Below are 15130 nucleotides of genomic sequence, written 5' to 3'. Positions count from 1 at the left end.
CCTCCCCTCAATGCGCGTTCCGGGGCCCCTCTCCCTCTTGGCCATTGTGTTCCCAGCGCGCGTACTGTCTCGCGGTACAGTGCGCGCTCTCCATTAACAACAACAACAATCAACAACAACAATCAACAACACCAACAATTCAACAACAACAACAATCAGCAAGCAGCAGCAGAGACTCGCGCGCCTCGGAGGAGCAGCCCTCGTCGGATGTGCAAAGCGTGAGTCGATCTCTGATATTTTCCCACGCACGCAGACGCCTCTCACTCCACTGCTGGATGATGATGAGGGGGGGAGGGGAGGGGCTAGCCCCCCCCCCCCTCTGCCCCCACCCCCCCTCTGCCCCCCCCCTCTGCCCCCCCCCCCTCCACGCCATTGCGGGTGCGTTTGGCCATACTTCACCCACACGGTACAGCGCGCTTTGATGGTGCATCAACATCATCATCAACAACATCATCAACATCAATCATCAACAACAACATCATCATCATCAACAACATTATCATTATCATCAACAACATCATTATCATTAACAACATCATCATTATCATCAACAACATCATCATTATCAACAACATCATCATTATCAACATCATCATCAACAACATCATCATTATCAACAACATCATCATTATCAACAACATCATTATCAACAACAACATCATCATTATCAACATCAACATCATTATCAACATCATTATCAACATCAACAACATCATCATCAACAACATCATCATCAACTCATCATCACAACGTCATCATCATCAACAACATCATCATCATCATCAACAACATCATCATGATTATCATCAACAACATCATCATGATTATCATCAACAACATCATCATGATTATCATCAACAACATCATGATTATCATCAACAACATCATCATGATTATCATCAACAACATCATCATGATTATCATCAACATCATCATCGTCGTCATCCCTCGCCAGTCAAACCGTGATCGCTCCACTGCTGGATGAGCGAACAACCCCCTCACCACCCCCCCATCCATTGCCTCTCCTCGCCGTGCGGTTTGTCGCGGGGGTTTTGTGGTCCACGATTGTGGATCCCGCGCGTAGCTCAGCGCAGACTCGGTGAGTGGAGATCTCGGTTGGAGCTGGTGGTGGTGGTTGGTGGTTGGTGGTGGTGGTGGTGCGGTGGTGTTGGTGGTTGGTGGTTGGTGGTGGTGGTGGTGCGGTGGTGTTGGTGGTGGTGCGGTGGTGGTGGTGCGGTGGTGGTGGTGGTGCGTTGTTGGTGGTGATGGTGGTAATAATTCTAGATTTGAAGCGTTCGTGACTGCAAGGATTCATACTCTTAAGAGTAGGTGATGGTGGTGATGGTGGTGATGGTGGTTGGTGGTGGTGCGTGTTGTTGGTGGTGTTGGTGGTGGTAGTGTTGGTGGTGGTTGGTGGTGGTGGTGCGTTGTTGTTAGTGCTGATGGTGCTGGTTGGTGGTGGTGCGTTGTTGGTGATGGTGGTGGTTGGTGGTGGTGGGTTGTTGGTGGTGGTGCGTTGTTGATGGTGGTGCGTTGTTGTTATTGGTGGTGGTGGTTGTTGTTGTTGGTGATGGTGGTGGGTTGCTGTGGTTTAGGTTTAATCGGGGCCGTTGCTGCTGTTGCCACAGATGGTGGTGATGGTGGTGGTTGTTGTTGTTGGTGGTGGGTTGCTGCTGCTGCCACAGATGGTGATGGTGGTGGTGGTTGTTGGTGGTGGTGGGTTGCTGCTGCTGCCACAGATGGTGGTGATGGTGGTGGTTGTTGTTGTTGGTGGTGGTGGGTTTCTGCTGCTGCTGTCACAGATGGTGATGGTGGTTGTTGTTGGTGGTGGTGGGTTGCTGCTGCCGCTACAGATGGTGGTGATGGTGGTGGTGGTTGTTGGTGGTGGTGATGGTGGTGGTGGGTTGCTGCTGCTGTCACAGATGGTGGTGATGGTGGTGGTGGTTGTTGGTGATGGTGGGTTTCTGCTGCTGCCACAGATGGTGGTGATGGTGGTGGTGGTTGGTGGTGGTGATGGTGGGTTTCTGCTGCTGCCACAGATGGTGGTGATGGTGGTGGTGGTTGTTGGTGGTGATGGTGGTGGTGGGTTGCTGCTGCTGCCACAGATGGTGGTGATGGTGGTGGTTGTTGTTGGTGGTAATGGTGGTGGTGGGTTTCTGCTGCTGCTGCCACAGATGGTGATGGTGGTGGTGGTTGGTGGTGGTGATGGTGGTGGTGGGTTGCTGCTGCTGCCGCTACAGATGGTGGTGGTGGTTGTTGGTGGTGGTGATGGTGGTGGGTTGCTGCTGCTGCCACAGATGGTGGTGATGGTGTGGGGGGGGAGCGGTGGTGCAGCGAGATGATCTTTGGTGCAACAATAACAACAACAACAACAATAATTTCCGTCATTAATCGCTGCTGTTATTATAATCATCATCATCATTATTTGCAGCGGTTAGCGCTACGAACCTGGCGACCCGGGTTCGATTCCCGCTCACGGCCACCGACACCAGGTGACGATTATCTGAACCGGTCATGGGCCTCCCCCCTAGGTCGACTCAGCCATAAAATGAGCACCTGGTGCGGTGTGTAGTCAACATCGCCACTTGGGGAGACAAAGGAGGCCGGGCGTGGTGGTGCTGGCCACCCACCCCCTGGTGGTGTTGGTGGTGCGGTGGTGATGGTGGTGGTGCGTTGTTGTGGTTGGTGGTGGTGGTGATGATGGTGGTGGTTGGTGGTGGTGCGTGGTGGTGGTGGTGGTGTTGTTGGTGTTGGTGGTGGTTAGTGGTGGTGGTAGTGTTGGTGGTGGTTGGTGGTGGTGGTGGTTGGTTGGTGGTGGTGCGTGTTGTTGTTGGTAGTGATGTTGTGTAGTAAACATCGCCAATGGGGGAGACAAAGGCGGCCGGGCGTGGTGGTGCTGGCCACCCACCCCCCTCGTGTGCCACAGTGCCGGCAGCCTTCATAGGTGCTGCTACTCGCTAACAGCACTTGCCCCAACAGTCTTTAACAGGCTACACGGGGGATCTTTGTCTTTGGTGAACTCAGTGGCAATTCGCGTTGAGTCGGTCTGTGTCGTGGTGGTCGGCGAGGTGATCTTTGGTGCAATAGCAACAACAACAATAATTCCCGTCATTAAGTCGTTGCCGCTATTATAATTATCGCCGTGTATTAACAACAATGACACGAGGTGAGAAATTATTAATAAGATGATTTCGTCTCTCTCTCTTTCTCTTTCTCACATAATCGACCCCACCACAGTCTCAACAAACGCCTGTGGATGAAGAGCGGCTTTCAAGGTCAGCGATCAGTTTTATTTTCGTGTGTTTCCTCCCTCCCCCACCCACCCACCTACATCCACACCAAAAGCCGCGGCGCGATCGGAGGAATTTACCTTGCGCATGGGCGCAAACCGCGTGGCCTGGCTGGTTTCCACCTTCGCAGGGACTCATCGGTGAGCCGCTGCTGCCGCCGCCGCAGCCACCCTTCTCTTGGTTTGTCGAGAGAAATGGATTTTGTATTTGCCCGGCACAGTTAGTTCCAGGTGCCGGTGCGTCGAAAAGTACACGGCGGCGAATCACGCAGAGGCATGCGTTCGTTCGTTTCAAAAGCGTCGTCATTGTGCAGATGCCCACCGTGTTTCTGCCTCGAGTTTAGTGCCCTTTCTGTCGTCGTGAAAGCGCGGCTTAACAAACTAATCCAAAAAAAAATACGCATTTGGGTGCCCAAAAAAGATTTATTGAGGGAATTGCGTGAGAAATAAAATGGAACCGAAGTCCTCTCTCTCCTCTCTGCCGTGTTAAAGAATCAGCAACCCTCACAGCATGCGGAACGAACGGCCTTGCCGTGGGGTTTGTGATCATCGAGCCAGGCTTTCCGCGAGTTGTTAAACAGAGACTCAGAGCAACAGTGTTGGTGTGTTGGTGGTGGTGTTGTTGGCACAGTAGGGGGGGCACAGGTGGTGCATCGGCCAGTCATCTCAGTCGACCCACGGCACCTGGGTCTGCCCCGTGACCTCCTGCCTGTGGGCGTTCGACACTTCACGTGGCCTCAACGTGCACATAGCCTGGCACAAGCGCCGTGGTGACGTCACCGCCACTTAGTGGCGAATGGCGGTTGTTGTTGTGTCTGTGCTCATCAGTGAGCCAGCCGTAGCCCACGCGCACAATTGCTGCGTCATCTCAAGATACTCAAATCTTTTTTATATTTTACCGGAGGAGGCCCACTGAGGTTGCGTAGTTCTTTTTAAATCCTTTATATTAATTTCACTTGCTTGCTTGCTTGCGCGCTTACGACCGTGCAAATCTTTCGGTCGTTTTTTAACCCACTTCCCGTGATCCAATCGAGCTGACATTTTGCACACAGACTCGTTGTGCGTGACAATTTATTTTCGTGAAAATTTTTGTTCCAAAATTTTCCAATTTTTAGGACATTTTTTTTTTCATATTTAATTTAAAATACCAATGTGATAAAAATGAAACCCTTACTCAAGAAAAACAGAAATGAATAATAAAATAAAACCGATGCCACGCACGTAAAGGATTTATAGTGAAAAACTTTGTTTTTACGGGTTAATTTTTTCAGACGCGACCTTGGCTGCCACAAATTAAGGCCCAACGAAGTGACTTGTCGTCACGGTAGACATTTATAACAGCAGTCGAATACTCTCTTAACACGCTTGACGTTGATTCTGAATGTGGAGGGGAAAACCGGAGGACCCGGAGAGAAAAAAAAAATCCACACGACCACCACGGGGAGAGAGACACCGCAAACTGCAAAGAAAAAGCAGGCATCGTCAGGGTCGGGATCGAACCCACGACCTCCTGCATACCAGGCGAGGTAGTTAACATCTCCTAGCCACCGTGTGATGACGATGAGAGAGAGACACCACAAACTCCAAATATACAGCAGCAGGCATCGTCAGGGTCGGGATCGAACCCACGACCCCAGGCTTGGACTCTGTCTTCTCGACAGACCTGTTCTCCACCTGAGGACGGCTGCTTGCGTTGTGGCCGAAACGTCGTGAGAATTATTTTGTAATGTTTTATTTTTATTATTTTATTATTTCCATTCAATGTGACTTTACCGAAAGAACCAAGAAGAATACAAAACAAGTATAACCCGTAAAAACAAAGTTTTTCACTATAAATCCTTTATATGCGTGGCGGCTAGAGTTCTCTCGTCCTCTGGCTTGAGATGGCTGCCACCTATGGGTCAGATGATTGCATTTCACCATTAAGCAATTGGTAATTAAATATATTTTTGTCCTAAAAAGTGTAAAATTTTCACGAACATTTATTGTCACGCACAACGAGTTTGTGTGCAAAATGTCAGCTCGATTGGATCACGGGAAGTGGGTTAAAAAACGACCGAAAGATTTGCACGGTCCTAAGCAAGCAAGCAAGCGAACTTAATATAAAGGATTTAAAAACACGATGGCAGTGCAAAGTTTCGGCAAGGAAAGGAAATCACACAGCAAAAAAAATACGTTAAATCAAGTTCAAAATTGCACAAGTACACTAATTCCCAATCTTGGGCAAGGCAGCAAAACAACAGCAGCGACAGTCCCAGACCACACCAAGACAACGCAGCCCCTCAGGAGGATTGCACAGTCAAATTTAACTTTTGCTACACGAGCTGTCGAGGATGAAAGTTGCAAGTCGGATTCGCAAATGCGGTTGCATCCAGCGGCAGTCGTCTGCTTCAGGGTGTTTCTGTAAGGAAGATTTATGATGTTATTATTCCAATGCGTTGGTGCTGCAACGGGCAAAGGCATTGTCACCTCGTAATTTTGGAGCTTTCGTGACTGCAGGAATTATTCTTTGGTTCTTTCGGTAAAGTCACGTATGAAGATAAAATAATAAATTAAATAATAGCATACGACGACGTTTCGATTGCAACACAAGCAATCGTCATCAGGTATAAATGAAATAGCGACATAGAATCTAACCAGAAAACTATAGACAGACATATAAGCTGACAGATATCACCAAGATACACAGAGAGAGAGTAACACAGGTACAGAGAGGGAGATCGTCTCTGTGGGGTGGCCTTAAATAGACAGGGGGGGGCGGAGGCGGAGACAGGGAGGGGTTAGAGAAAACATTTACATGTCAATGAGTACGAAGAGATGCTTAGTAAAGTACGCATTGTCACCTGTTCCCATCCTTGTTCTTCAACTTCTGCCGATGACGGGACACGTACGTCGTCCGCGCTGACCAGCGTGGTGAGGTATGGTCAAATATTCTTGGTTCTATCGGTAAAGTCACGTAGAAGGGAAATAATAAAATGATCTGAATATGAAACAATAAAAATTCTCACGACGTTTCGACTGCAACACAAGCAGTCGTCATCAGGTGTGAAATCCACGGCAAGTGTGGATAAGTATGGTCAAGCCAAAGGCTCCGTTATTGATGGAGCGCGGGGAGGCATTCATGCAGCGGTGGGATTGACACAGAGCTCCGTTTATGAATTAACTTAATTTCTTAAAATGTGCTAGGTGTAGTTAAATTGGTGTGGGTTTACCGTGCGCAACCGCGTGTTATTTGTGTAAACGTAGCTTTTCTTAGAGCCTAGTCTCACATGGTGTTGGACCAATCAATTTCAAGGACAGTGCATACATCATCAGAGTTGTGTTTTTTTTGTTTGCATTCCGACCGCAGGTATTGTGGTCAATGCAAACATGACTCCTTGCTAAAAAGGTTTCAGTTTTGTTGCCAGATAAAAGGGTAAAAAAACAATTATCATATTTTGCTACTGGCAAATGAGGTTCCAATGGTGTAAATGCTTACCCCGAGCTCTCATACTCTGATGGTGCATTGTCCTAGAGTTGTGCGCGTTTTGGCGTCATCTGGTCCAACACCATGTGAGACTAGGCTCTAAGGAAAGCTGTCTCGGGTGTGGACCAATCAACTTCAAGGACAGTGCATACATCATCAGAGTTGTGTTTTTTTTGTTTGCATTCCGACCGCAGGTATTGTGGTCAATGCAAACATGACTCCTTGTAAAAAAAGGTGTCAGTTTTGTTGCCAGATAAAAGTGTAAAAAAACTATTATCATATTTTACTACTGGCAAAGGAGGTTCCAATGGTGGTATTTGAACTTAACTATTTTTTCGTATTTTACCAGGTAAGGCCCACTAGCTCTTTTTGCAGCAATGACCCGGACATCACAAGTGACAGCCCAACGAAAAGTGGCTTATCACGTTGACATTTATAGCAGCCAAATACTCCAAGCGCATCTCTCTCAATGGACCCGGAGGAAAAACCCACGCGGCCACGGGGAGAACAGGCGAACTCCGAACGTACGGCAGACGTCGTCAGAGTCGGGCTCAAACCCACAACCTCCTGTATACCAGACGATGTAGTTAACATCTTTGCCACGGTGACGTAGACTATCTGCCACGGATCCAGATGCACGGAACAATATAGTGGTGGTGGCGGTGGTGGTGGCGGTGGTAGTGGTGGCGAGAAGCGCGTTTAGTCACCTTGAGTTTGATCGTAGTGGTGGTGGTGGTGGTGGTAGTGATGAGATGTTTGTTTAGTGATTTTGAGTGTGGTGGTGGTGGTGGCGGTAGTGATGAGATGTTTGTTGAGTGACCTTGAGTGAGGTGGTGGCGGTGGTAGTGATGACATGTTTGTTGAGTGACCTTGAATGTTATGGTGGTGGTGGTAGTCATGAGATGTTTGTTTAGTGACCTTGCCACGGTGGCGCCCACGTACGGTGCGAAAGAAGTTCAAAGTAACAATCCACGGCCTGTCGAAGGCCCCTCCCCCCCCCCCCCCCCGTGGCGTGTCGGTCAGCGAAGTTGTTCCAACGTAATTCACCCCCCACAGATGTACGTATGTTGAACTTGTTTGAATGCAAGCGAGTGATCGGGGGCGGGGGGGGGGGTTGGTAGCTCACGATCATATTCTTAGGTTTTTTCGGTAAAGTCACGTAGGTAAAAAATTTAAATTAATAAAAGTAAAATAAAAATCAAATAAAAATCACGACGTTTCGGAAGCAACACAAGCTTCCGTCTTCAGGTGGAACAGTCACAGCACGATAGCTGTATCAAGTGAGAGTGAGTAGTTTACACAACAAAGGCTCATTCCTAACAGCGTGTTTCAGCCGCACCGAACCTCACATAAATAATATTCAGGGCCTACCTTGGCTCCTCCCACCCTTAACCAGTATATATAAAAACACGGTTTTTTCTGTAAATTCTCTCACTTGATACAGCTATCGTGCTGTGACTGTTCCACCTGAAGACGGAAGCTTGTGTTGCCTCTGAAACGTCGTGATTTTTATTTTATTTTAATTTCACTTTTATGAATTTTAATTTTTTACCTACGTGACTTTACCGAAAAAACCTAAGAATATGAATCCTTGCAGTCACGAAAGCTTCAAATCTAGTTCACGATCGGTTCGGATATCACTCTGCATTCTTGCGAGCGATTGGCTCGGATTGACCGCTGAGCCCAGCGCTCACAACTTCCTGAGAGACTGCTCTGCCAGGCTGCACCTCGGATTAGCGCGGTTGGCACGGCGTACGGTGCGAAAGAAGTTAAATCCCCATGATGGTGGTGATGGTGGTGATGGTGATGTTGAGGAGGTACCTGCATGATGAGAACGTGAGGGACGTTGTTGACGTTGATGATGGTGATGTTGTCGTCGATGATGGTGATGTTGTCGTCGATGATGGTGCGGCCGTCTGGAACGCTCTTCCGATATTAGGAAGCGAACCGAAGCTTACGCAACTTTTGACTCGTCTAGATTCAAAACTAATTTCTTTAGAACTGCGTTTTGTGTTTAGTTTGTTGTCCTTCCCACCCGCACCTCCGATTAGCGTGGTTGGCTGCGTACGGTGCGAAAGAAGTTCAAGTACGTACACACTCAAGTACGTACAACGGGGTCTACCGGCTCGTCGACCTCGCCGACCTTGCAATTTCATTTCTTCCTCCGCCCTCCCCGCCCCGATGTCTCCCAGCCCCTCAACCGGTTCCCAACGACGGGACTCCTCCTCGCTGGGACAACGCCGCCACCCGCCACCACCACGACCACCGACTCATCCTCATCGTCCTCCGCTGGCGGCTTGACACTGGGAAGCCCGTCGGTCTGAACCGTCGGCCGCCGCCACCACCGTCGCGGTCCGCCATGGATGGCGTGGGGTTGTGCGACGCTGGCGCCGCGTCGACCATCGCCGCCGGAGAAGAAGAGGAGGAGGAGGAAGAGGAGGAGGAGGAAGAGGACGAGGAGGATGATCACATGCACAGTTTGGGCTTCCTCAGTGAGTGGCGCATGGCGTGAGGTTTATCTAATTCGTGCGTCCGTTGTTACTCGGATCGAATTTTCAAATCGAATTGATGTAAGAATCGTACGTTCACAAATCCCGTCGTGGTCTCGCCCCCCCCACCGCACCTTGCGAACTCTCTCGCATATTTCTCTCCGTGTCGCCTTCTCGCCCCCTTACTACGTTCTCACTCTTTGCTGTCTCTCTGTCTCTCTCTGTTCCTCCTTCTCCGCCTCGTGCTCAAGCCACACTTCCGCTCTCTCTCTCTCTTCTCGCCCTCCGCCCTTCACTGGAACAAACTTCCCCCCTCCGTGTTAAGCGGTCACCCTTCGCTCACTAAGTTTCCGCTCCTCGCTCAAAACTCACTTCTTGTTGACCCAAGCTCACCCCACGACCCCCCCCCCCCCCCCTCCATTAATCTCACCCTCATAACCACCACCGTTACTGTTCCATCTTCATGTTCTCGTTTGAAGTATGTCACTCATTCCCAATTCATTCAATCCATTAATCATAATTTACTGGCATCATCTTCTTGGTTCTTTCGGTAAAGTCACGTAGAAGGGAAATAATAAAATAATAAAATAAAACATTAAAATAATTCTCACGACGTTTCGGCCACAACGCAAGCAGCCGTCCTCAGGTGAAGAACAGGTCTGTCGGAAAGACAGCGTCTTTCACATAGACCTGTTTGTCACCTTGTTGTGGCTGAAACATCGTGAGAAATATTGTATTACGTGTTATTTTTATTATTTTATGATTTCCCTTCTACGTGACTTTACCGAAAGAACCAAGAAGATGATATACGAGTGCTTTGGATTACAAACACGTTTCCAGAACGAATTATGCTCGCAATCCAAGGTTTTACTGTAGATTGAACCGTTATAAGCGGTGAATGTGGATCGTCGTCGTATTATCTGCGAAACCGTCGTACAGAGCCCCGTTCACGTAAAAAAACGGGCCCCAGGTGGCGGTGGTCGCAACGATGAGCGCCTCGCACCTTGAAACTCCTCGGCCTGAGTTTGACGATTATCGTTATTAATATGAATTTCTCTCCCGAGTGAAGCACGTAGATTTAAGACGCTCTTTATTAAGGGCGACTCGGCCGGCAGGCAGTGAGTGAGTGGGCAGGTGATTAGCAGAGTGGGTGGGTGAAATGATCTCGCGATTGAGTGGGTGATTGGGTGTGTTCGTGGGTGAGTGAATGGGTGGCGAGTGAGTGAATCGGTAGTTGGAGAGAAGACCCCCCCATGGCAGCGTTAACAATTGTAACGACGCATCGGTATTTTCGCGATCCATTCCTCAAAGAACTTGACGCTCCGTTATGGGCAACGTCGGTCGCGAAAGCCTAACGCGGCTTGCCTCCCGTCAGTGAAAATAACACATTTCTGCGGAGGGAGCTGGTAGGAACGTTGGGTTGCTCGGTCAATGGCCAGGGTCAACGGCGGCGTGGTGTATTCCGCAAATATGGCCGACTGTGAGGGCGGGCACAAGCCGGCGTGAGTAGGTTAAACGTTGAGTTTTATAAGGGCACCACGGGGTGACCGGCCCCTCCCCACCCAGCCCCACCCCTCCCACCCTCCCCACCCAGCCCCACCCTCTCCACCCAGTCCCTCCCCACACTCCCCTCCCCACCTAGCCCCTCCCCACCCTCCCCACCCAGCCCCTCCCCTCCCAGCCCCTCCCCACCCAGCCCCACCCTCTCCACCCAGCCCCTCCCCACCCTCCCCTCCCCACCCTCCCCTCCCCACCCAGCCCCTCCCCACCCAGCCCCACCCTCCCCACCCAGACCCTCCCCACCCCTCCCCACCCAGCCCCTGCCTGCACGACGGACTGGCGGACGGACACAATAATCCCCTGTGGGCTGGTGCAACCAGTGGGTTCCAACCAGTATTAACGGAGATTTGCCGCTGTGCTCGTTGGGATTGTTTTTCCTCCCTCCCCTCCCCTCCCAGACGAGGCCGGGGAGTTCCTCCCTCCGTCTCCCACGGCTCTCGACGACGAGGAGCACTGGATCCTGCCCCTGGCCGAGGAGCCCCCCAGCCAAGGTATCGACTCCGGCGGGGACGTGCCGGGAGCAGCGATGGGTGACCTTGAGGGGGCGCTGGGTGGTTTACACGAAGCGCAGGGCGGTCTCGGTACGTGATTTTTTGGTTTTTGTTATCGTAATTTTTATTTGTAAAAAAAAATGTTTTATCGGAAAATTTTTTTTTACATTTTTTTTTATCGTGAACCCAGTGCCAGACGGACGGTTACAGACAAGAAAACTTTCGGGCGGGGGTGCAAGCGGCGATTGAACGTTCGTGCGGTCGCAGTCGTATTACAACTTTTTTTTTTATTTCGTCACGTAAGGGCCCCATGAGCTACGGGGGAAAGAGCCCTCTTTTTAATCCTTTATATTAAGTTTGCTTGCTTGCGTGCTTGCTTGCTTGCTTAGGACCGTGCAAATCTTTCGCTCGTTTTTTAACCCACTTCCCGTGATCCAATCGAGCTGACATTTTCCACACAGACTCCCAAAATTTTTAAGAAATTCCCAAAATTTTACACTTTTTAGGCAAAAAAAAAATTATTTTACATATATTCAAATAGAACTCATTCATGGATTTGGCTGAACGTCACAGTGTAAGAGCCCAGAGCGTAACCCCTCCACAGGCCGTGGTGGAGTAACGCAGTTGGTAGCGCCCTCGCTTCCCATGCCAAAGGTCGCGGGATCGATCCCCGCGTCCTCCACAGGCGAATATATTTTTTTAAATCCTTTATGTTTAGTTCGCTACCACGCATATAAAGGATTTATAGTGAAAAACTTTGTTTTTACGGGTTATACTTATTCATAATCGACCCTGGCTGTCGCAAATGATGGATCAAAGAAATTGGCTCATCATCGTCACGTGGAAATTCATAACAGCGCCCATATATTCTGATTGTGTAACTTAAATAAAATACTTCAAGCGGTTGGCAGCAAGCGCTGCCCCCCCCCTCTGCTCCCCCAACAAGTTCAAGTTCATGTATTAGGTGTAGCCCTGTGAGCCATTCGGCTCTTGAATTGGGTGCAACCGCAACAAACAAATAACAAAAACATGAACAAGAAAACCTTTTATAGTGACTATGTGACTAAGTGCAAACAGAAAATCCAAGAAAAGACAGAAAAATATTGCAGAAAAAGCACCGCACACCAACACTATGTACAAAAAATCCCAGTGGGATGCGAGTCAAACAACAACAACCACAACTGCACCTCCCCCCCCACCTCCCGTCTCTCAGCAGACATCGTCGAGGGCGGCTGCCCGAAACGTCGTCCCGGCCGCCCGATCCTGCACGGCGGCCGCGTGCGAAAGTCGCGCGCGCGGGCCCCCCCCGCCGACGGCCAGCCCGCCCCCCCCGCCAAGCCTCCGTCAAAGCGCAGCGAGCGCAACGGCGCCGCCACCACCGCCGCCACCACCGCCGCCACCGACGAAACATCGAAGCGCCCGTACGCTTGCTCCCGCTGCGACTTCCGCTGCGCGTGGTCGGGCCAGCTGACGGTGCACGTGCGCTCGCACACGGGCGAGCGGCCCTACTTCTGCCACATCTGCGGCAAGGCGTTCACGCAGAGCGGAGACCTGCGCGCCCACCAGCGTTCGCACACGGGCGAGACGCCCTACCGCTGCGAGGCGTGCGGCAAAGCGTTCGCCCGCCGCGGCTCCTACCGCATCCACCGTCGCACGCACACGGGCGAGACGCCGTACAGCTGCGACGAGTGCGGAAAGGCGTTCACTCAGAGCGGCCACCTCGTCACGCACCGGCGGCTGCACACGGGCGCCAAGCCGTACAGCTGCGACGTGTGCGGCAAGGAGTTCGCGCGCAACTACAGCCTCAAGAGCCACCAGCGCACGCACACGGGCGAGACGCCCTACAGCTGCGGCGAGTGCGGCAAAGCCTTCTCGTTCAGCTCCAACCTCAAGCACCACATGCGGTCGCACGCGCGCGCCGAGCTCGCGTGGGCAGCCGCGGTGGAGGCGGCGGAAGGGGACGAGAGTAAAGGGTGACCCCCCCCTCTTGCCCCCCCCCCCTTGCCCCCCCCCCCTTGCCCCCCCCCCCCTTGCCCCCCCCCCCTCACTGGCCGTCCGTCAGAGGGAGGAGAACGGCGGTGTCGATGCCTCGCCCGATTTTTTTTTCCTTCCCACTCCGCTCACCAACGGGGAGTGGGGGAACGGCCGCTCCCACGGCGGAGATGCCGGCGGGAGGGGCGGTCAACGGCGCGCGCCGGTCGGCGCGGGGGGGAGGGGGAAGGTTCCGTGGGGGGTGGGAGGTGCGGGGGGACCGAGGGGAGGAGAAGAGAACCGTCGTTTGCTAGGGAAGCGAGGGGAATGGTTGGACCGTGACCCCGTCCCCGTCCCCGTCCCCCATCACCACCGCCCCCCCCCCACCGCCCGCCGTGTTCTTAAGTTTTGATTTCTCTGCGGCAGCCGTGATGGTCGAGCGAGTTTTGTCGTCGTCGTCGTCGCTGTAGCCATGGTCCTGTAGCCACCGTCGTCGTCGGCGTCATCGTCGTCATTTAAGTGGCAGACGGGAGACGGAGGTTTTTGTGCGTTTTGGGGGTTTTTTTTTTTCTGCCGCCGCCGCCGCCGAAAATCATCAGCCTCGCGAACTGGACCGCCCCCCCCCCACCCCTCCCACGGCTCTTTCTCGGTCACTTGATAGGTGGTCACGTGACTAGCCGGTGTTAAACAAGGTGACGACGGCTGTTGACTTTGAACATTTTGTCGCCAGTCACCGTTCACGTGTCCGCAAAGCGGTTTGGTCGTTAAGCGAGTCGGGGAAATGCGCGCTACAAAGGCTCAATTCGTTCCGATGGCATCGAAGGTGAACCCCGTTTTCACAGCCAGAAAACGTGGCTTTTATAAGTATTTAAACAACGGATATTAACACGTAAAGATACTAAACAGCATTATGAACACCGTAATATTGAAATAAACGTGGCCGATCGATGCATTAATTAATCTTCACCGGACCTGCAAACGGCCCGTCGTTAAAAACAGGGGAATGGTCGGTAAGCGAACACGTTGGCCTCCACGGAGGCCCCCGCTGTTAAGCGATCAGTCGTTAATGGGGGTGGTCGTTCAGAGGGGGGTTCTGCCGTGCATATCTCGAGGTGTTTTTTTGCACCCAACTGTCCAGTGTTCATACCCGGAGAAAGCCCCCACGCGTGTGAGGGTGTGGGGGGGGAACGCTCGATCCCCATGTTTCAATGAGACTTCGCTGTGCTGCACCTTCCCGACGGCCGCGGGAGTTCTTTTTTCTCGCAACATTCGGGCCGTGACCCACCAGCCATCATGGGTGGCGGGACGTTAACTACCTCGCCTGGTATACGGGAGCTCATGGGTTCTATCGCGACCCTGACGATGCCTGCTGCTGTATATTTGGAGTTTGCATGGTCTCTCTCCTCGGGGTCATGTGGATTTTTTTTCTCCGGGTCCTCCAGGTTTTCCCGCTCCACACGCAGAATCAGTGTGAGTTTCAAAAGTATTTGGCTGCTATAAATGTCCACGTGACGAAAAGCCACTTCGTTAAGCTATCATTCACATCTCAGTATGGGCTTCACCTGGCAAAACACAAATAGTTAACAGTTCATCAGAATGTTTATTTATACTGGAGGAATCCGACGAGCTATGAAGCTCTTCTTTTGACAGATGCCCAGTAGGGACACGGGTAAGAACGTCACAACAACAAACGGTACAAAAACACGATCAAGAAAGGTAAACAAATCACTCGGACACATACAAATACAACTTAAACCATCCCCATCCTACCAGGCAAAGCCCACCGAGGTGATAAACTTCAGAAGCGACCTGGCCACAAGCGATATTTCGGCAAAGTGGCCCACCGTTTGGTCATTCATGGCAC

General features: G+C 51.4%; 1 protein-coding gene and 1 long non-coding RNA gene across 4 annotated transcripts; one reads left to right on the top strand and one right to left on the bottom strand.

Moving 5' to 3' along the window:
• The first annotated feature begins 27 nt into the window (after positions 1–27).
• Positions 28–13274, top strand: LOC144717312 (uncharacterized). Of its 2 annotated transcripts, none has more exons than XM_078592790.1 (5): positions 28–218; positions 3238–3275; positions 8948–9247; positions 11203–11385; positions 12512–13274. In XM_078592790.1, the coding sequence occupies exons 1-5, from the start codon at positions 208–210 to the stop codon at positions 13270–13272; spliced, it is 1293 nt and encodes a 430-aa protein (XP_078448916.1). In that variant the 5' UTR covers positions 28–207; the 3' UTR covers positions 13273–13274. The 2 variants fall into 2 exon arrangements, with proteins under 2 accessions (XP_078448916.1, XP_078448915.1); XM_078592789.1 differs by having other exon boundaries at positions 12509–13274.
• Positions 5462–9654, bottom strand: LOC144717345 (uncharacterized). 2 transcript variants are annotated; one of them, XR_013585081.1, is made up of 3 exons: positions 8577–9654; positions 6133–6229; positions 5462–5690 (listed from the first exon to the last, which is right to left on the bottom strand). It is a non-coding gene; the product is annotated as an uncharacterized LOC144717345 (long non-coding RNA). The 2 variants fall into 2 exon arrangements; XR_013585080.1 differs by lacking the exon at positions 8577–9654 and having other exon boundaries at positions 6133–7760.
• Positions 13275–15130: the final 1856 nt, after the last annotated feature.

Source organism: Lampetra planeri, chromosome 3 (genome assembly GCF_965212315.1).
Source record: "Lampetra planeri chromosome 3, kcLamPlan1.2.h2, whole genome shotgun sequence".
NCBI lineage: Eukaryota > Metazoa > Chordata > Hyperoartia > Petromyzontiformes > Petromyzontidae > Lampetra > Lampetra planeri.
Note: the sequence above shows the minus strand (reverse complement) of the source record. Positions and strands in the feature narration are given on the sequence as shown.